The sequence below is a fragment of the Astyanax mexicanus genome, chromosome 11 (assembly GCF_023375975.1).
Source record: "Astyanax mexicanus isolate ESR-SI-001 chromosome 11, AstMex3_surface, whole genome shotgun sequence".
Lineage (NCBI taxonomy): Eukaryota > Metazoa > Chordata > Actinopteri > Characiformes > Acestrorhamphidae > Astyanax > Astyanax mexicanus.
The window spans coordinates 16,284,509-16,306,847 of record NC_064418.1 but is presented as its reverse complement, the minus strand read 5'-3'; the positions used below and the strand labels follow the sequence as shown (position 1 = coordinate 16,306,847).

General features: G+C 36.2%; 1 protein-coding gene across 1 annotated transcript; it reads left to right on the top strand.

Moving 5' to 3' along the window:
* Nucleotides 1-11,743: 11,743 nt before the first annotated feature.
* arl4cb (ADP-ribosylation factor-like 4Cb) lies at nt 11,744-14,570 on the top strand. The gene has a single exon (XM_007232420.4). The coding sequence runs from the start codon at nt 12,369-12,371 to the stop codon at nt 12,945-12,947; it is 579 nt and encodes a 192-aa protein (XP_007232482.1). The 5' UTR covers nt 11,744-12,368; the 3' UTR covers nt 12,948-14,570.
* The last annotated feature ends 7,769 nt before the right edge of the window (nt 14,571-22,339 follow it).

The following is a 22,339-nucleotide window of genomic DNA, read 5'->3' as shown; positions in this document are numbered from 1 at the left end:
ACTCCCTACATGCCTGGACGAGTGAAAGTAACTGAATTATGACAGAAAATCACTTCCTCTCTGTCGTTTAACCTCAGCGGTCTTAACAAATCAGTTCATTTGAGGGCACATGCTAGCTTTACCCATCTCTCAGGATGGAGCTTACATCTCAACCAATTATCTCCCCAAACAGCCTGCAGGGAGAGGTGGAGGAGCCTGAAATGACCAGGATCGCACAAAAATTCCTGACACTAATCCTGACGCCTCCACATGCCATCGGAAATCCATTCCTATTAAAGCTACATTCCGGCCCCCAGCGCTATATCTGTAAAAATACGCGGAAACATCGTCAGAGCTATTCTTTAAAACTAATTTTATTTTGGTTAAAAGTGAAAAATTAAAAGTGAAAATATGTTTCTGTAAGGATGTATATTCTGCATTTAGATCTGTTTGAAAGTTTAAAGATGTGTTATTAACCACTTTAAAAATTGTTTTTTTTTTTACTTTCTCTTTCAAACATAATCAAATGTGGCTTTAGCAAAAAGAACTGCATAGATTGATATCTCTGAAGTTTAACAGACTTTGTTTTATACTGTTGTTATATTATTTTTTGGCAGTGTATATGCATACAAACCTGACTTTAATATGATGTCGACCCACCCTATGCATCTTTATCAGCTTCAACTCTTCTGGGAAGGCTTTCCACAAGGTTTAGGAGTGTGTTTATGGAAATTTCTAATCATTCCTCCAGAAGTGCATTTGTGAGGTCAGGCAGTGATGTTGAAGGAGAAGGCTTGGCTCACAATCTCCACCCTAATTCCTCTCAAAGGTGTTCTATCGGGTTAAGGTCAGGACTCTGTGCAGGCCAGTCAAGTTCTTCTACTCTGATTAGATACAGGCAGAACAGGCGTTCATATATTTTTTTTGACACCAGTGATCAATGTGAAGTTCCAAACATCATTGATATTCCAGGATAGGCATCTTAAATAAGCATAACCGGTCCTCCAGTAGAGAGGAGGAGGTGTGTGTGTGTGTGCATTAATAGGAAGGTAACAGGAAGGTAAGAGCTGCTGAAGGTGTTCTGTTGTTTACTGTGAATAAAGTTAGGGTAGAGTTAGGGTTGTAATGGAAACTGTCTTTACAGAGACAGGAATTTCAGTGTGTGAGTGTGTGTGTGTGTGTGTGGTGACTGGTACTCCCTGGTCGTCCTGGCCTGAAAGTGCAGCACATTCCTCCTGAGGAGAGTGGAGGTATGAACATATTTATCAGTGTAATGTGAAAGTTTATCTTCACACTGCAGCAGCACAGTGTTACGCTAGGCCAGATCGTTTTAGGACAGCCCATCTGTTAAGCAGGAGTTTAACAATAAATCCAATTTACACAATTTAACCTGAATAGATGCCAACAACCCAAAACACCCTGAAATTAGTCCTCCAGATCAGAGATTCTTAAACTGGGGGTTGTGACCCCCAATAGAGTTCTAAGAGTGATGCTAGTCTCTGTGTGTGAAGCTTGTTAAAGCAAGGGCAGTTTAAACATTCAAATGATGATAAACAAAATAGATTTTTGACAGATAACTGATTTAATTATCTTGACAGATTTTCTGATTTAAACATTAAAAAAACAATAAAATGCTTTCCTTTAATCGATTTGTCCTGTTTTGCTTTAATTTTTACTGGAATGAAGCAGCTCAATTCTCTTACAGCACTTTAGTGCCATACATACAAATGCAGCCCCCCAATTCCCAACAATCCATGCAATTATTATTGTACTCTTACTGTTGTTAATGTTATTATTACTGTACAAATAAAAATGACATGTCCAAATAACAGTGGGGGAGAGTGGGGTGCAAGTTTGTACATGAAGTGACTTAAAGGCAAGACCATGACAGTAATGCTTCCAACTAAATTATGTATATATACATTTCAAAATAGCTTTCTGAAAAAAGACAAAACAGCATATTTTGATCTTAAAATCTTTACTGCTATAAAAAAAACTAGACAAATTCAATACAAAATTACTAATTAAAGTTTTATTTAAAACTATTTTACACCATCATTTACATATACAATACATTTACAACATAATTTTTCCAAGCCTATTGCGCCTCATGAGCAACTCTCAGTTCTTTCTCCATATGCTTGTCAAATACTTGCTTGGCAAGTCCAATTTTTATTTATTTTCCATTTGCCACTGGCTTAGAAAAAATGCATCATCCAGCACTTTTGATCTAACTTCATTCTAGCTGTATAGACTCATAGTATAGCTGAACAAACATTTATCAACATTTTCAAACTTTTCTATACCTTGTCTAAGACATGAAAATATAACTTGCCTGGAGCAATGTTACTTTGAAAGGCCAAAAAAAAAAAAAAAAAAAAAAATTTTAAGTTAATGTGCTACCCATGCAAGGAACCTTTTTTTTTATTTTGCAGGATGAGGAAAAAGGCTGACTCTTCAAAAATGTGTGGTTACATAACAATTCTTCTATGGTTCCCTAGAATCAGAGGGTGGCACAACTTCTCTGATGGCACAAATGACCCCACATTCCTGTATCCGCACTATAATGACTGTCCAGTGCTAGCTAGTTCCCGTATAATGCTAGCTAAAATGAACCTAAAATAAACACAACTAAATTCTATACAAGACGTTTTAGAAGTGAATTACTCTGAAAGCATGATTTCCACTATCACTCAACCAAAGGCTGTTAGTGTTACTGTTAATGTTACATAATGTTAAACATGTTAAGAAGCTGGCTAGTTAGCAAGCGAGCAAGCTAGCATTAGTTAACAAGCTAACTAGTTAGCTAGCTACCTGTGATGCCAAGAGCAAACACTGCTAACAATCCAAAAATATTTGAGTTTTCAGGAAAATTCATCCAGATTATACATTAAAATACAGTAAAGGAGACTAAGGGCACCTAAAATATTTTAGAAGTTTTGTTCACAAACAGATTTCCTTTGAAAAAACAATGCATAAGAATCCATTACAAAAAGTGTGGTAACATGCTTGTGTAAGTCCTGCCGGATCAAGACTTTAAACTGCTATAAAGACTTTCCATTTCAAGGATGCACACACACCAGACCAGACCCTGACTCCACTGATCATATGATGCTACGGTGTTCCCGCTCTCCAAGGTACTAATTGGCTCCACCTGTCCTCCCTATTATAAATACCCCTTCAGTTTGCTCAGTCCTTTGCTGAGTACTGAATCTAGTTTTCCTGGCTCTTCTACAAAATGTTTCTTTGTTTTGCCTACCATGTTACTTTCAACCTCGTTCTTCTGCCATCTCCCTTGTTTTACTGGATTTACTATGTATGACCCTGCTTTGCCAGACTACTTTTTGATATTTTGTTTGCATTTACTGCCTTTCTGTTACTGACCTTGCCTGTCCCTCATTATCCTTGTAAGCCAAGTCCTTTTTATAATAAACTGTGTCAATTTTACCTGCTAGTGTCTGTCCCTGGTCTGGCCTGCGTGAGAGCTTGAGCTTCTTCAGTTCTGGGGAACTTCCAGCTAAGTAAAAAGCAAAACAGAACAGATTGATTAAAAGAAAGTATATTTTTATTTCTTATTCCAATTTTATGTGTAAAATCAGAAAACGGATAATGGGTGCTTTTCTGCTTTCTGTGTACCTTTTTAAAAATGAAAATGGAATAACAGGTGGTTTTCCTTTTCCTATTTTTAATTTCTAAAATGTAAAATGAATGGCCAAAACTTACACTGGCCAGCAAACTACTACCACTATCTTTACTGAACGTCAGTGTAATCAGCAATGTCAATTACTAATATTTGCTGGCTGCAAATTTCAGTATGGATTAATTGTTAATTGTTAATAGTCCTGGGGACAGAAATTCAGTGGGAGGAGTAATGTCTCCAAAAGTGCCCAAATACAACTGATTACATATTTACTCACTAAATACTTTCCATATTTAAACACATTCTAGCCATTTAAAAGGCATTTTAATCACATGTTCATCAGATCAGTTGAATTCTAAAGTTATCATCAGTTGCTGCACTAACATTTATATGATTATTTTTACCAATATTGAGGCACAGAAATTCAACCAGCTGCACTTTAGGGACTGTAGGAAAATCACATATCTCTTTTATTCTCTTTTATTGTTATTTTGAAAACACAAGGACACATTTTAGTAGATTTATCCATTACTCATTTTGTCCAACATATTTTTTTATGTGAGCGTGGAGCGATCTTGATTCAATCTTGGTCAAATATAATAATATAACTGAAGTTCAATAAAGATTGTCAAATAAAAAGCAGAGGTTTTAGTTTGTTGTTTTTCATAATAAATATCCAGTGGTGGGTTTTAAATATTTTAAACCCTAAAAAGGGGTCACACAAAAAGGTTAAGAAGCGCTGCTATGGATTATCGCTACTGATAACTATATCCTCTTGAGATTATTATTTTTTTATTATTATAATTCTTGTGATTCATAGGGACCTATGAATCACAAGAATTCACATCAAAACTTATACAGGGGTGGCATTTCCAAGTCATTGTCCCCTGAGGTAACCCTTTATGATCAGTTTACACACTGCAGTCCCATTACTTTTGGCATTTCAGTGTAAATAGCTTAGGTACTCACCATATATACTTATTTTCATCACCACCAGCAATACAATGCATAAACATCTTTATGAGTTTTGACATAGATTTTTGCACTGTGCCAGTGGCCAAATAAATAAAAAATGTAAAAAAAAAAAAAAAATTCTATATGAGCTCATTTAATAAGCATTTACTTTAAACCATGTAAAATGTGATATTTATATAATTAAAACAAAATAATTGCAAATATTTTTTTTTCTTTTTGAGGTAAAAACTACAAAACACTGATGGATAACAGAAAAATACTGTTCACAAACCAGTTTTAAGAACCTTGTTTCTATTAATAATTATAGTTGTATTTTCTTCAGTAAGGTGACTGATGTCATAGCCATACATGTACTGCATACACATTTTAAAACACGTATAAATTAACATTTAATAATTGTAGCAACATGACATATAGTCCATCATGACTTGGAAGCAGACTTGCAGTGTGTTGACCTGCAGTCAGTGTCTGCCATCTAGTGGACCGGCAGCAACAGTGCCATGCAAGGTATAAGACATAAAAATAACAACTATTATCATTACTATTACTACTACTATTACTCCTACTACTACTATTACTCCTACTACTACTAATGCTACTACTAATATCACCACTTCTACTTCCACTACCATTACTACTACCACTACTATCACCACCACTACTACTGCCACTACCATTGCTACTACTACTACCACTTCCACTACCATTACTGCTACTACTACTATCACCACTACTACTGCCACTACCACTACTACTATTACTACAACTACTATCCCCACTACTACTTTCACTACCATTACTATTCCTTCTCCTACTACTACTATACTCCACTGCTATTACTACTACTACTCCTACTACTGCTACTATCACCACTACTACGGACACTGCCATTACTACTATTAATACTACTACTACTTATATCACCATTACTACTACCACTACTACTACTAGTACTATTACTACTGCTGCTACTACTAATACTCATATTACTGCTAATCCTACTACTATTCCTAGTACTACTACTACTGCTGCTACTACTACTACTCATATTACTGCTAATCCTACTACTATTACTGACACTTATAATGCTACTACTATTACTAACACTGATAATCCTACTACTATTACTGACACTGATAATGCTACTACTATTACTAACACTGATAATGCTAATACTATTACTAACACTGATAATGCTACTACTATTACTGACACTTATAATGCTACTACTATTACTAACACTGATAATGCTAATACTATTACTAACACTGATAATGCTACTACTATTACTAACACTGATAATGCTACTACTATTACTAACACTGATCATGCTACTACTATTACTAACACTGGTAATCCTACTACTATTACTAACACTGATAATGCTACTACTATTACTGACACTTATAATGCTACTACTATTATTAACACTGATAATCCTACTACTATTACTAACACTGATAATGCTACTACTATTACTGACACTTATAATGCTACTACTATTACTGACACTGATAATGCTACTACTGTTACTGACACTGATAATGCTACTACTATTACTAACAATGATAATGCTACTACTATTACTAACACTGATAAGGCTACTACTATTACTGACACTTATAATGCTACTACTATTACTTACACTGATAATGCTACTACTATTACTGACACTGATAATGCTACTACTATTACTGACACTGATAATGCTACTACTATTACTGACACTTATAATGCTAATACTATTACTGACACTGATAATGCTACTACTATTACTAACACTGATAATGCTACTACTATTACTGACACTGATAATGCTACTACTATTACTGACACTGATAATGCTACTACTATTACTGACACTGATAATGCTACTACTATTACTTACACTGATAATGCTACTACTATTACTGACACTGATAATGCTACTACTATTACTGACACTGATAATGCTACTACTATTACTGACACTTATAATGCTAATACTATTACTGACACTGATAATGCTACTACTATTACTAACACTGATAATGCTACTACTATTACTGACACTGATAATGCTACTACTATTACTGACACTGATAATGCTACTACTATTACTGACACTGATAATGCTACTACTATTACTGACACTGATAATGCTACTACTGTTACTGACACTGATAATGCTACTACTATTACTGACACTGATAATGCTACTACTATTACTGACACTGATAATGCTACTACTATTACTGACACTGATAATGCTACTACTATTACTGACACTGATAATGCTACTACTATTACTGACACTGATAATGCTACTACTATTACTGACACTGATAATGCTACTACTATTACTGACACTGATAATGCTACTACTATTACTGACACTGATAATGCTACTACTATTACTGACACTGATAATGCTACTACTATTACTGACACTGATAATGCTACTACTATTACTGACACTGGTAATGCTACTACTATTACTGCTACTGGTAATGCTTCTACTATTACTACTACTACTACTACTACTACTACTACAACAATTACTATCACCACTACTACTGCCACTACCATTTCTACTAATAATATCTACATTACTAACGCCACTACCATTACTACTGCTATAATTACTACTATTACTGCCATTACTAATAATACTGCTCTTACTACTAAAGCAACTACCATTACTACTGCTACTACCATCACAACTACTACTACCACTACCATTACTACTACCAGTACCACTACTATCACCACTACTACTTCCACTACAATTACTACTACTATCACCACTACTACTGCCACTACCATTACTACTACCACTACTACTACTATCACCACTACTACTTCCACTACAATTACTACTACCACTACTATCACCACCACTACTACTACTATCACCACTACTACTGCCACTATCATTGCTACTACTACCACTTCCACTACCATTACTGCTACTACTACTATCACCACTACTACTGCCACTACCATTACTGCTACTACTATCACCACTGCTACTGCCACAACCACTACTACTATTACTACTACTACTATCACCATTACTACTTTCACTACCATTACTACTACTCCTCCTCCTACTACTATCACCACTACTACTGACACTGCCATTACTACTATTAATACTACTACTACTTATATCACCACTAATACTACCACTACTACTACTACTAAAATTCCTAGTACTTCTACTACTACTGCTGCTACTGCTAATCATGTTACTCATATTACTACTTTTTACTATTACTATAACTTCTAATCCTACTACTATTACTGACACTGATAGTGCTACTACTATTACTGCTACTGGTAATGCTACTACTATTACTGCTACTGCTGCTACTATTACTACTACTGCTATAATGCCACTACTACTACTGGCACTGCTATTTATATTACTACTACTGCTGTTACTACTATTACTGCTACTGCTAATGCTGCCACTACTGCTATCACCATTACCACCCCTACTACTGTTAAACCAGTTTTTACTGCTACCATTACTACTGTTGTTATTACTGCTACCACTACTAACTGTGCTACAGCTATTACTACGGCTACTGATACTACTGTTTTTATGTCTACTACTACTACTGCTACTACTCTTACTGGTACTGCTACAACTACCTACTGCTAATATTACTACTATGACCCCTGCTATTACTAATACTTATATGACTACTACTGCTGCTGCTACTACAGTATTGCTAATAATACTAACATTACTGGAACTACCTTCACCAACCTCCATCACTACTACTACTATTACTACTTCTGCTGTTACTACTACAGCTGCTACTACTATTAAAACACCTGGACCACCACACCTACTGTAATACTAGCACTAACACCTTCAGCACCACTAAGACCATCTCTACTATTATTATTAGATTACTACCACCACTTCGACTTCTACTGCTGCTACTGCTATTACTACTACTACTACTACTACTACTGCTGCTGTTACTACTGCTTCTGCTGCTATTACAAATGTTGTACATGTCTACTACTTATACTATTACTACTACTAGTAACTACTGCTACGTATAGTACTGTTATTATGTCTACTGCTACTACTACTACTGGCACTACTGCTGCTACTCCTGCTAATTGCAACTGCTACTACAACTACTACTCTTACTACTTCTAACTACTGCTACTACTACTACTACTTCTTGTTCTACTACTCTTACTGGTAATGCTACAACTATCTACTGCTAATATTACTACTATAACCTCTGCTATTACTAATACTAATATGACTACTACTGCTGCTACTATTGCTAATAATACTAACATTACTGAAACTACCTTCACCAACCTCCATCACTACTACTACTACTTTTGCTGTTACTACTACAGCTGCTACTACTATTAAAACACCTCGACCACCACTACTACTGTTAATACTAGCTCTAACACCTTCACCACCACTAAGACTATCTCTAATATTATTATTAGGTTACTACCACCACCAGTACTACTACTTCTACTTCTCCTACTGCTGCTAAAATAAGGTACACCCACCATGGCTCCTCTGGGCCATGACCACCACTGGCTGATTCCTGTAGGGTGGTTGTAATTATGTTTTTTTTTATGATTTATTATTACTTTATTATTTATTTATTTTAATAGTAGGCCATTCAAGCAGTTTTAATAGACTACACTAATAAAAGACTTTATGTAATATATACAGAACACTGTATTCCCCAAACATATAAATGTTTTGACACAGAACACACAGAAAGCTATACAAACATTTTGAATCTAGTAAATGTGTGAGTTCCAGTTTCGAGTAAATCAAATCTTCAAAAAGGTAGATGTAGTATAGTGGTTGTCACGCGCTTATCTTTAAACACTGTGTACAGCTGTTGTTCATACCTTGGTCCAGATAAATGAAGATGTTGAAGATGGAGGTAAGTAGGCCACAAGCAGGTAAGTAGCAGGCAGGCAGAAGGAGAGGGGCAATGGCATTCAGGCAGGCAGGCAGGTAGGTAGCAGGGAGAAGGGAGAGGGGAAGTGGCAGGCAGGCAGCAGCAGGGAGAAGGGAGAGGGTATAGGCAGCCAAACAGGTGCTACACAGTGAAGCAATCCAAATTGTTTGTTATCCAACTAATGCAAAGTAAACCAAATATAAAGACTCAACATAAAGAAGTTTAAAGAATAAACTTAAGTAATTGTTTTTCCAAGTTCAAAGGCTTCCAAATATTCAAGCTTAAACCGGTTAAAGCGGTAAAAAACTATATCACTACAACCCTTTTCTTTGTCTAACTGAGACTGTCTACTAAGTGAGAGGCAGCCATCTTTTTTACCTGGTCAGGTGACCAAAAACGGTGTCAAAATAAAAGTCCATGGCCTGAGGCCAGCAAACCAAAGTAAGTTAACCAAAATAAGAATTTAATCTAAGGAAACTAAAACTGGCTCCAACAAAATGTCTTTACAAAGTTTTGTCTCTCATAATCAAGTTTTCTCTTAACAAATGTATTTATTTCTTAACTTATTGAACAACTCTTAATCCATTAATCCATTACTACTGTGTATTAAATAAATGATAATTGATTTGACTAATAAAAACTGTGTGTGACAGACCTGTGTTTTGGACATTTTTGGAAATATGAAACAAACACATCTCATATTGGTTTTATATGTAATGCAACATTTGTTTGCCAAATAATGGATAATTCTGTATTTTACAGGTTGTCTGACAACCCTACATATTACTATTGCCACTACTACTGCTAATACTATTGGTGCTACTTCTTCCACCACTACTACTACTATCACCCCTACTGTAACCACTAATAGAACACAAGTGTACAAACATTTGGACGTATGGTGTTTATGTGTGAATTGTGGCTTAATAAACTGAATTATGTGAATTAGAGCTGAACTCTGAAGTTCTATTACTCTGAATTAATGTTGCACACACTGAAAGTAATGTGCTGGGAGTAAAGTAATGTGTCTAATTGTGTTTCAATCTAATTTCCTGATTCCCTGACTGTTTAATGTACTTGTGTTGAGTCGTGTACTTACTGGAATGTTACACACTGTGATTAACATGGTTAGAGTAAATCACTCTGTGATGTTTCAGAAAGCTCGTGCGTACATACGGTTGAAAGACCTTAATGCAGTATAAGTGAATAACAGCGTTTTTACGGTATTCCTCAGTCATACCAGCAGGTGGGGATGCTGGACTGTAAAATATTGACACAGACGTTAATTCTTATAAAGATACGTACCCTAAAGTATTTAACTCCATCAGTTTGTTTTACTCTCTTTACAGCAACTTTACTTAATACCACTGCTTCTTAATTATCTGAAATTATAATTAATTTGATTTCCAATTTTAGGAATGAGTTAAGCTTATATTGTTTCTCTTGTACAAATACTGATCAAAAATTGAACCGTACAGACATCCAAAAACATTTATTTAGCTCTACAGATGACCTTACACAACTCTCTGTCTTCTTTATTTTAATTTTCCCTAAAATATTTTATTTTTATCTTTATTTGATTTATTTTTATTTTATTGTATTTTTATAATTATTGGTTTTATAATATACTTTAATGAAATACAATGTCAATCTAAAATTACTTTAAAAAATTAATTATATATATATTGTTTTATTAACTTTTTTTGTCTTTATCTGTAAAATATATATTTTTCTATCAGGTAGAGAAGAATAAATAATAATTTTATTTTCTTTATTTTTTCTCAAAATTCAAAGGTTAAAATGATAAGTTACCTTAAATAAAGTTGCATTTTTAAACTTAGAACCGCGTAATAACTTATTTATAAATAACTTATTATTTTACTCTCTTTTACAGTAGTTTACACATTAACTCGAGCGCTGATTTATTTTTCCTGGCTATTTTCCGATAAGCCTCGCCTTCTAACGCTCGCTCGCCAATCCCCGCGCAGGACTCGTGTTACTACAGTCCAATCGCCTGTAGCGGCGGGATGCGGGATGTAAATAAGGCTCCACGCACGTTGTGATAGGCTGGCTGCGTATCAGCAAAACCCAACAGCCAGTTAAAGCGCAGCGGGGGAGGGGCCTGGCGGAAAACGGGTATGAAAAAAAGCCTGGCTCGTTGTTTCCCCACAGTGCTTGTGGGCGGAGCCTGGGCGCAGAAACGCAGAGCTCGCGACGTCCTCCTGAGCACTCGCTGTGTACTGAGCGCACGGAACGGTACGCGCAGATCGGAGCTCACGGAGAAGAGCGCGCGCGACCGACCGACCGACCCAACCCGACCCTGCCCTTCACTGCGGAGACGCAGCGCGCGGACGGTGAACGCGGACTACCAGCATGTGAATTGCACACGTGTGCGTGAGACGACTGCTGCTGCGGGGTCTGGATTGTGTGGATCGTCGGTGAGGACAACGCGACTGCTGCGTTCTGCTGTACCCGACGGGCTGGAAAACAAGCCAGAGCTGGGTGGGGGGGAGATGTGTCGCAATGGCATTTTAAGGTGGTCGTGTGGAGAATGCTAATGTGAGCCTTGGTTCTGGGTGGCCTTGCCTCACTGCGGCATTGGAACAGCACCATCAATTCCACACCCCAGAGGAATAATAATAAGGACGCGCGGTGTAGACTGCATCGTGTAGACTGGACTAGAGAGGTTTGTAAGGGTAACATCATAACAAGCCTCTGCCTGCCTTATTTATGACTGCCTCCAGGGCAGTCCCTGCTAATTGAAGGGCTGCCGGCCTGCTAAATCCAGCCCTGCCTCAAGAAAACGAAGCCAAATATTAATTTCCAAAATGGGCAACAGCTTTTCGAACATATCAGCGTTCCAGTCTCTCCACATTGTGATGCTCGGCCTAGACTCGGCTGGCAAGACCACCGTGCTGTACAGGCTCAAGTTCAACGAGTTCGTCAACACCGTGCCCACCATCGGCTTCAACACCGAGAAGATCAAGTTGAGCAACGGTGCCGCCAAGGGCATCAGCTGCCACTTCTGGGATGTGGGTGGCCAGGAGAAGCTGCGACCCCTCTGGAAGTCATACAGTCGCTGCACGGATGGCATCATCTACGTGGTGGACTCTGTGGATGTGGATCGCCTGGAGGAGGCTAAGACGGAGTTGCACAAGGTGACCAAGTTTGCGGAGAACCAGGGCACGCCATTGTTGGTCATCGCCAACAAGCAGGACCTGCCCAGGTCTCTACCAGTGGCCGACATCGAGAAGCAGTTGGCACTGAGTGAACTAACACCATCAACCTCGTACCACGTGCAGCCAGCTTGTGCCATTATTGGCGAGGGTCTGCACGAGGGCATGGACAAGTTATATGAAATGATCGTGAAGCGGCGGAAGGCCCTCAAGCAGAAGAAGAAGCGATAACAGCTGAGGACTACTGTGGGACCTTACTTTGGGTTGGGAACCCTTCATCTAACCCTTCCCTTCCAATCATACCCTTCCCTCCTTCCCTTCACCCACCCTCTTCTTGATCATGCCTTTATTTGTGCTTGTAGCCCTTGGGTAGCCTCTTGGGTAGGCCAGTGTTGGCCATGCAACATTGCACTGGTGACTGGTGACCTTGTTGACGTTGGGGGGGGGGGCGGTGCTTACTCTTCGCTTTGCGTCGATGGCTTGAGAGGGGAACGCATGGCTCGAGCCACGACAAAACAAACCCAAAAAAAACTATGGAAACTGAAATGATTGAGAAACTGAACACTGAGGAAGACTTAACGTTATGTGACGAAGGGCTGGTCCCTTTTTTTGCTGCTGTCAGTCCCCCTCCATAAACAAGTAGCCTCGTTGTCACACTGAAAATGGACTGAAGGAGTTCTCCTATTTAAGCACTGTGAAAAAACTACAACGCTGCAGTTTTGGTTCATGGAATGCTTGATTTTTTTTTCTTATTTTTTTTTTTTACAGTCCTGTAAAGGCGTATATACTGTGTGCATCACAAAAAAAAACAATCCTCCATGGAAACAGCTCCAGTTGACTGATGTGAGCATAAGTGTGAATGTGAGTGTGTCAGAGTGAGACTGTGTTTACACCTGGTCACATCATGTGACTAGTATCTGGATTGGATCCTGATAAGATTTTAACCACATTCATTTACATTTAATAGACTAATGCTTCTCCAGTTAGACTAAAATCTGATTGCTGTGTGGGAAGAAATATCAACATTTGGAAGTGGTTTTATTGATCTGATTTGCATCTGTTTTAAATGAGTCTCACACCACCTTCTGAAGTAGTTTTAGTAATCGGATTTGTATCTTTTTAAGTTAGTCTCAAACCACCTTCTGATGTGGTTTTAGTGATTGGGTTTGTATTTGTTTTAAATTGGTCTCAGACCATTTGCTGAAGTACTTTGAGTGATCTAATTTTTATCTCTTTTAAATGCACCTCAGATCAACTTCCTAGGTGGATTGATGTAAATTTAAAATTCATCTCAGCTGACCTCCTGAAGTGGATTAAGTGATCAGATTTGTATCCATTTTAAATGAGTCTCAGACCATCTTCTGAACTAGTTTTAGTGATCAGAATTGTATCTATTTTAAATGCAGACTGGATGCTTTTACATTTTGGATGCATTTTTGTGTGGCTTGTTCTTATCCAGATACAATCCTGATACTCAAGATGCATGAATTGATCAGGTGTGAACGGGGTGTGAGAGTGAATGTGAGAAGCTAATGGTGGATAGGTGGGTGGATGGATGCTGCAGTTCAGGCCTGCATAAGAGATAGCAGATAGTGTTGGGTACGTAAAAAAGTCTCATCCAAGCGCATGGACTTTGGTGGTGTACACGCCCAGGCTTCTTATGAAGACATTAAAAGAACACTAGATGTGGTGGACGATGTCCCTCCCACATCCATATGCTTGCAACGTGATCCACCACTTAGCACTTTTTTCTTACCAAAACAGTAGAGTTCAACACTGTATTGCAAAAATCAGATTATTGTATTACGCAAAGGTGAATCCTGAAGTATTTTTCAATTAAAATGTAAACAGAAACTGGTTCGTATCTGAGTATCTCTATATTTTTCTATCTTCATCATTGTTTTTTGGGTAAAAAAGCAATACTTGGTTGTTTTTGAAGGGGGTCACCTATTTGTTGGTTGTTCGCTTGAATCATTCCTTTTACTTATTTTTTTTAATCAAGCAGTCTGATTTGTTTATTATGCCTTAAAATATCACTGTCTTTCTGAGAAAAAAATATATATCTTCATTTTTGTTTTTTAATATTTGAAAATGTGGGCTTGTCCCAATTGGTTACAAATTTCTAATACTAATTAGTTTTTGACTATGTAGTAAGCACAGTAGCAGTCAAACATTTGGGACACACATAAAAACACTTAAATTCAGTGTTTTCTTCACTATTTTAAAATTGTCTGCAGTATAGATTAATAATAAACTCTTCCAAACTATGAAGAGAAACAAATATGATCATTTAGTAAAAAGAGAAGGGTTAAACAGACCAGAATATGTTTTATACTATAGATTTTCTAAAGTAGCAACTTTGGCTTAGCTTTGCACATCTTGATATTTTCTCATTTAGCATTATGAGGTAGAATAACCTGGAATGGCTTATAGTTAACAGCTGTGCCTTGTCAATAGAATGTATTGCCCTCTTAATATATTTAGATTTGGTATATAATTGATATTATAGCTAGATCTACTCAACTAAGTAAAAATACCTTTTAAAAGAATCCTTTAGTGCAGTCACAAAGACTACCAAAAATGTTATGATGAAACTGGCTCTTACCAGGATTGCCCCAGGAAAGGAGGATCAAGAGTTTCCTCTGTTGCACAGGATATATTTATCAGATTTACCAGCCTTAGAAACTGCAAGTTAACAGCTCCCCAGATAAGAGCACCTAAATGCTTCATAGAGTATTTTTGTTTATTTAACACTTTTAATTTTACTACATGATTCATTATGTGTTCCTTGATAGTCTAGATGACTTCAGTATTCAGTATTTACCATGTTGGAAAGAAATACTTAAAACAATGTGCCAAGATAAAAGCCTAAACTAAGTATGCATAAATATTCACAAAATAACTCAGAATAACGTATAATGTTTTTGTTGTGTTTGCGATCTACACATTTATTCCATAATGCAATGCAAAACAGAAAGGAAGGAGCTGTGGTCATTTGAAACAGTATATAATAGTAGATAATTATGTGACAATTATGAGCTGGAGAACTAGCAGCGATGTTTGTTGACATAGCAATGTGTAGTCACTTTATTTTAAGAGTTAGTACATTAATACACTATATTAAATATATTCTTTACAATGTGAAGAATGGACCAATATAAATACTAAAATGTAAAATTACTTCAATTAGAATGTTTTCATGCTGATTTTCATAGTAAGTAGCAATGGCTGCTTTGTATTCTGACTCACTCAGGAAGTAAATCAGGCCGAAACACTCCTTATAACTTCCAACAATAGCATGATGTATATATGTTTTTTTGTGACATAAAAAAATCAGTGTGTTTAAAATGGGCAGTTTTTACAACATAGGCTGTGTTCAGACTTTATGTATGTCTGGATGACACAAGCATGTTATTTAGTGCTCTTCTTGGACCACTGCACTTCTATCACTTCGGATTTGATGAAAGTGTTTTTTGTGGTGTTGTGAGTGACAAAATGAGGTCTGAATCCATTTTGCGAAAAACCTGATTTAATGTGGTTCCTGGCTGTCTAGACTTATCAAAAATTAATCTGGATACAGTCTAGATTAAATCTAGATCAACAATCTACATTAAAAAAGGTTCTGGTCAGTCTAGGGTAGGGGTGGGCAACATGACCCTAAAATAAGATAAGTTTTTGTGATAATATTCTTGGTGATTTTTCAAAGAATATACTACTGCAAACAAATAAGTGTTAATGTTTTATGTGGTATAAACAGTTTTTAATATGCATCAGAAACAAACAAACAAAAGCCAAGATTTTTTTGATGCAGTGTTTAGGCGTCTTGCCAGTGGACACTTATTGGTGTAGAGCAGTATAATCACCCAGATTGGAAATTGGCATGCAGGAATGTTATCCACACCAGCCACAGAATAATATAGTGCAGGAAATCTACTAAAATACTAAACTGCAGAATACTTAGTGCATCCATAAATACTGCATACAAAAACAATTATACAAAAATACCCTTAAAGGTACAGTATGTAGTTGATTCTGTAAAATAACAACTAAGAATTGTTACCAAAAGGAATATTACATAATATAAATGACTGAATCTTACATAGCATCTTGTTATGAGGATACAAGCTGTAACATACCTTTTTGTCATAAGCATCCATATCACCTGTAAACTGACCACTATGAAAATGTTACATATTGTATCTTTAATGCTTCATAGTAAATAGAAAAACAATCAGACTGCTTTCAATGCAAAATACTGCTATTATCATAATACAGGTTATTTGTACAATATTACACAATACAACACACCCCTACTCAGGAGTTAACATATTTAAGTGATTTTTTAAAGCAGTTTTTCCATGATACAGGCTCTTTAATGTCTGCTGACCACAGTGTAAATAAAGGGGGTGGGGTTAGCTGAGGGACAGGCAAAGCTGAGAAGCTGAGGTCTACAGATCCATACTGGTGGGGGATGGGAGATCAAGAAAGCAAGGCATTTCCACTATATTTAACCCTGCATATGGTGCAATTCCATCATCACAAGAGACACAAGAGTTCACCATAGAAACAACACAACCATGTGACAGTCAACTTCAGCTTTATGTATCAGATCAGCTGACTGTAGCATTAGGAGATGAATTTAAAGCGCGTGAACAATCATTCAGAGTGGATCTGGAGAGAAACAATGGTGGTGATAGAAAGCCCGGGTTGCCAATGGATACAACACAAATATTTTATTGACTGTTCAAACCCACCAGTGAACAATACACGTGTCTTCTGGGATCTTTATGTAATCTGTTTGATGGTAAATTAGTGATAAATCCTTTAAAATAAGATGTATTTATAAAATATTTTGATGCATAACAACATACATCTATATTTTTTAATGCTTTTAAAGATATTTAGATAACAATTTATAATATAATGTACATTAATTAAGAGTACTTACAACAAAATGTCTCAACTAATTTTTAATTGACACTAGTTAAGACTTTGTTAATAATTTCAACATTTAAAAAGAATGTCTAATTTAATTAATGTTTACAACATTCTTAAACATTAAAATTCAGTAATGTTCAATTATGTCTTAAATCATGTAAAAAAATAATTAGACATTACTCAAACATTTAACAATGTTCATTACTGTCGTAAGTACTGAGCCACAAGATATACAGCTCTGCAAAAAAAAAATAAGAGACCACTTCAGTTTCTAAATCAGTTTCCCTGATTTTGCTATTTATAGGTATATGTTTGAGTAAAATAACAAAAAAAGATGCAAAGCTTTCAGACCTCAAATAATGCAAAGGAAAATAAGTTCATATTCATAAAGTTTTAAGAGTTCAGAAATCAATATTTATTGGAATATTCCTGTTTTTTAATCACAGTTTTATGCATCTTGGCATGATCTCCTCCACCAGTCTTACACACTGCTTTTAGATAACTTTATGCCACCACAAGTGCAAAAAACTTGAGCAGTTTAACTTGGTTTGATGGCTTGTGACCATCCAGCTTCTTTTTGATTATATAAGTTTTATTTATTTATTAGAGGTTCCAGATTGGTAAAACCAAATAAACTTTTTTTTATTTTGAAGTGGTCTCTTATGTTTTCCAGAGCTATATTTTTTTTAGTAGAAACCTACAAAACATGCCAAAAATCCTGCTAAAGAAAAAAACAGTTTGGCCAACTCAAGCTAGCTGTTTTAAGTTTTTTTTTTTTACTTTTGTTCTTAATAGCATTTTTCCCCTTACATTACTTTTACATTTATACTTTAAGTAGTTAGGAAATCAGTGCTTTTGCACTTTTACTTGCAGGCAGGCAGGTCAGGAGCTTAAATACAGCTAAATATTTACTGTATAGATGTTCCTTAAAAAAGCAGGACCACTGTTTAAGTTCATAAATGTAATGTGCATCTGCACTTCCTACAACATTTCTATGGAATTCTTTAACTGCATTGTTGTTCTCCTTTAGTGTGGTGTGGAGATGTTTTTTTAAAGGCAGCCCACCAGTTACAGCTGGTTTCAGCTGCAGGTTTCAGCACGCAGCTACCAAAACCCAACACACACACACACACACACACACACACACACACACACACACACACACACACACACCTTCCCTACCCCAGAGCGCCTCCCTCCACCTTAAACCCAAAAGAAAAAAGCTCATTTGGGGTAAAAACTTCAGATGCTTGGACCCCGGTGAGCCGTCACGTGCTTTCATTAGTGGCCGCCCCTTAAGGTGCAGCTTAGTGGAGATCCTTAACTCAAATCTTTGTTAAGCTAACAAAGATGCATTTCACCTCCCACACAACCCCTCCACCTCCCCCACCCATGGTAATTCTTCAGGTTTCATCATGGGGAGGCTGGTTGGGGGGATGGGGGTTGGGCAGTACCTGACTGTGCTCTAAAACCCTTCAGTTATCATAGCATACTGGCCTATTTTACATAGGGGCGGCCGATATTGCTCTAAAATACTATCACAGAATAGTTTTGTAAAAAAAAAAAATATATATATATATATAACCATATGGCAAAACACTTGGCAAAACATAGGATTAATACAAAATAAATGTTTTAACAATATATAACAAACAAACTAAAGCATTTGATTAATTCTAAGATTTTGGTACTCTTGCAGCAAAATAAAGGTTAAAGGTTTATAAAACAGTTTTACCACTCAGTATAAAATCAAAAATATATTTTTTGTCTGTTTTTTTAACAGCAGCAATTTACTAAGACTCTATTTTATGTTTTGTTTAAAATAGTAAAATAATAATTATGTAACAAAATAAATAATGTAATTTAAACAAATCTTTAACATTACTAAAACAAGTGTAGTGTAAATCGTTAAGCACATGCACATAAACTGCAAACATAAACAATTATACACATAAGCATACAAATAAACTCTCAATCAACTCATTTTGGGAGTATACATTGGGAGATTTACAGCATTGAAGTTTTTTAGCTTGTATGACGTTACGCTTTGCAGTAAAGACAGTGGTAATTTGTTCTTATGGCCTAAAACACTGTGGCCAGACAGTGAAACATGCTATAAAATATAACTTAATACTCGAGGGAAGGTGGTGGCCTTGGTGGGAAAGACTACACACTGATGGTGAGCAAGGATTAGGATATGCATTTAAATAATTGGTGCCAGGAGCCAATAGGAAAGGTGTCCTAATAAATTTGAAAGCAATGTGTTTTAATGGGTCTTAGCTGTTCAGTTTACTCTAAATATGTTTTTTACATTTATTTATCTTAACAGAACATTGTGTATGACCAGAGGTGGAAAGTAATGAATTACATTTACTCAAATTACTGTAATTGAGTAGATTTTATGAGTAATTTGTAATTTTTTAAGTAATTTTTAAAATAGGAAATTTTACTTTTACACAAGTACATTTTGACACGAGTAATTTCCTTCACTACATTAGAAAACTACCCATTACTGAGTATATAATCAAATGCTGGGGGGGGGGAATTATTGTCTGAATATAAAAAAAATTGAGTTTTGTTCTCCATGGCAGCGCAGCTGAACTTTTCCCAGCAGTGTTTATTATGGTTAGCAGGAGGGACGCTGTGTGAATCAGCTGTGTTCGGGGGAACCGGTGTTCTGTCGAGTTATGCTACCCATCGATATGTGCTTCTTTATGGCACAGCACATGCGATGACCAACATTCTTTTTTGTATGATTTCATGTTTTTAATGATAATTACTAAAGTTTTTTATTGGAAACAATAAGCAATCTGCTTAAATGTTTTTAAAAAACATGTAAATAGCAGTTAAAGCATAGCAATGACAAGTTAAAAAATAATAACGAACTGTAAAACTATAAAATACAGTTTATAATCATCTATATGACCATAACCTTTTAACAATGAAGAAAAAAATGGATCATAGAAACTATGCTACTTGTTCTTGAAAATGTTTATGGGGTGGTCTGAACAAATACTGCCTGAAAGGTCCAAATTATTATGTGGAATAATAGTTCATTAAAAAGATTTTATTGATGATTTGTACTTTTTTACATCAAATAATTAAAAGTAACTATGTAACTTTTACTCAAAGTAAATTTTAAATTGAGTACTTTTTTACTTTTACCCAAGTAGATTTTTAGATGGGTACTTTTACTTTTACTTGAGTAGAATTTTAGCAAAGTAAAGGTACTTTTACTTAATTAAAATTTTTCAGTACTTTTTCCACCTCTGTGTATGATGTGATGTGGCACACCCCTATTCTAGCCAAGAGTCCTGTAAAATGAATTGAGCTTGTTATCATTTGCTTATCCTGAGAGCATCTCAATTAGCCGAGCAGCAAACGCGCGGCTTTCCGTGGTCACAAACTGTGGCAGAACATCTGTTAATGAGGGTGGGATTATGTTTTAATGAGCGGGGGGATAATTGGGGGAATGGCATTTGGCGTCTTAATTTGATACTGTAGATGATGATGATGCAAGGAGGGTGACAGGCGAGAGGAGCAGTTGTTCGGTGGGTGATGGCGGGGGTTGGGGGGGTTGTTGGGGGGCTCTCGCTGCATTAAGCTTTCATGAAGATCGATTGCTAAACTTGGCCGTCCCGAGTCATCTGAAAGTACCTCAGTGCCTGTGGGAGATGAGTCACTGGAGAGGTGTGGGGTGGAGGAGGGGCTGATCTGGAGAAGGTGGTGATGATCTGATACTCTCTATACGTGACTCGAGTTCCTCACATGTGCTAATCAGCTTTCACTATATGAGACTCTAGGATATCCTAAATGTGCCATACAATGTATTAATTGAATATTTAGGTTTTTGGAGGTATAAATAGTACGTTTTGGTGACAAAATGTGTAATTTAAGCTTATTTTCCATCCTGTTATGTTTAAAAACAATAAGATTTGCTCTGATTGGCAGGTTTATGGTATAGGAAGGGTAGAAAAAACACATAGAATAGTTTTAATAATTTAATAATAAGTCATTGATTTTGTCTGTAATATAATCCATGCGTTTACATTAATTTATGTTGTAATCAGATAAATTTGAACGTTGACAAAATTAGTTTTCTGTATTGGATGAAGATGAGTAAGACAAGACACCAATATTAACCATATTTGTGTTTTTATTTTTGATACACAGAAGCACTTCACTCACCTAAATAAACAGTTTTCAGGAGAGAAATCTGTGTAGATTAACATCCAGCGCTCATTTTTTGTTATAGTTTTGTTTACGTAGCTTAGCTTTACTTAACTTAGTTAAGTTATGGTTTGTCACTTTTACATGCTGAACTCTTATTATTCAGCTTTATCAAAATAATCACAGTCTAAAATTTTAGTAGAGCTTCAGGAAGTTGGTCTTTTGCCTCTTTTCTGGAAGAAAATGCAAAGTTTACCTAATATTTCTTAGTACATCCCATAAAAAGAACATGTTACTGGTTACATGTTATCCATGTTATGCTTTATAGGGGTAACTTGCTCAAACAGCTTAAAACACTGTGCCAGGAAGACAACCATTATTTAACAAAACTGAATTTTAAAGGGAGGGTACCCCAATGGGAAAGACTACACACTGATGGTGAGCGAGGGTTGGTTTCTTGTTACAATTTCACAGTAAAAATTCAGAATTGATTTCCATTGTTGAAGTGGATCCAA

Bases quoted from the DNA above. Each gene is read 5' to 3' on its own strand.
- arl4cb (XM_007232420.4), top strand. From the start codon at position 12,369: ATGGGCAACAGCTTTTCGAACATATCAGCGTTCCAGTCTCTCCACATT.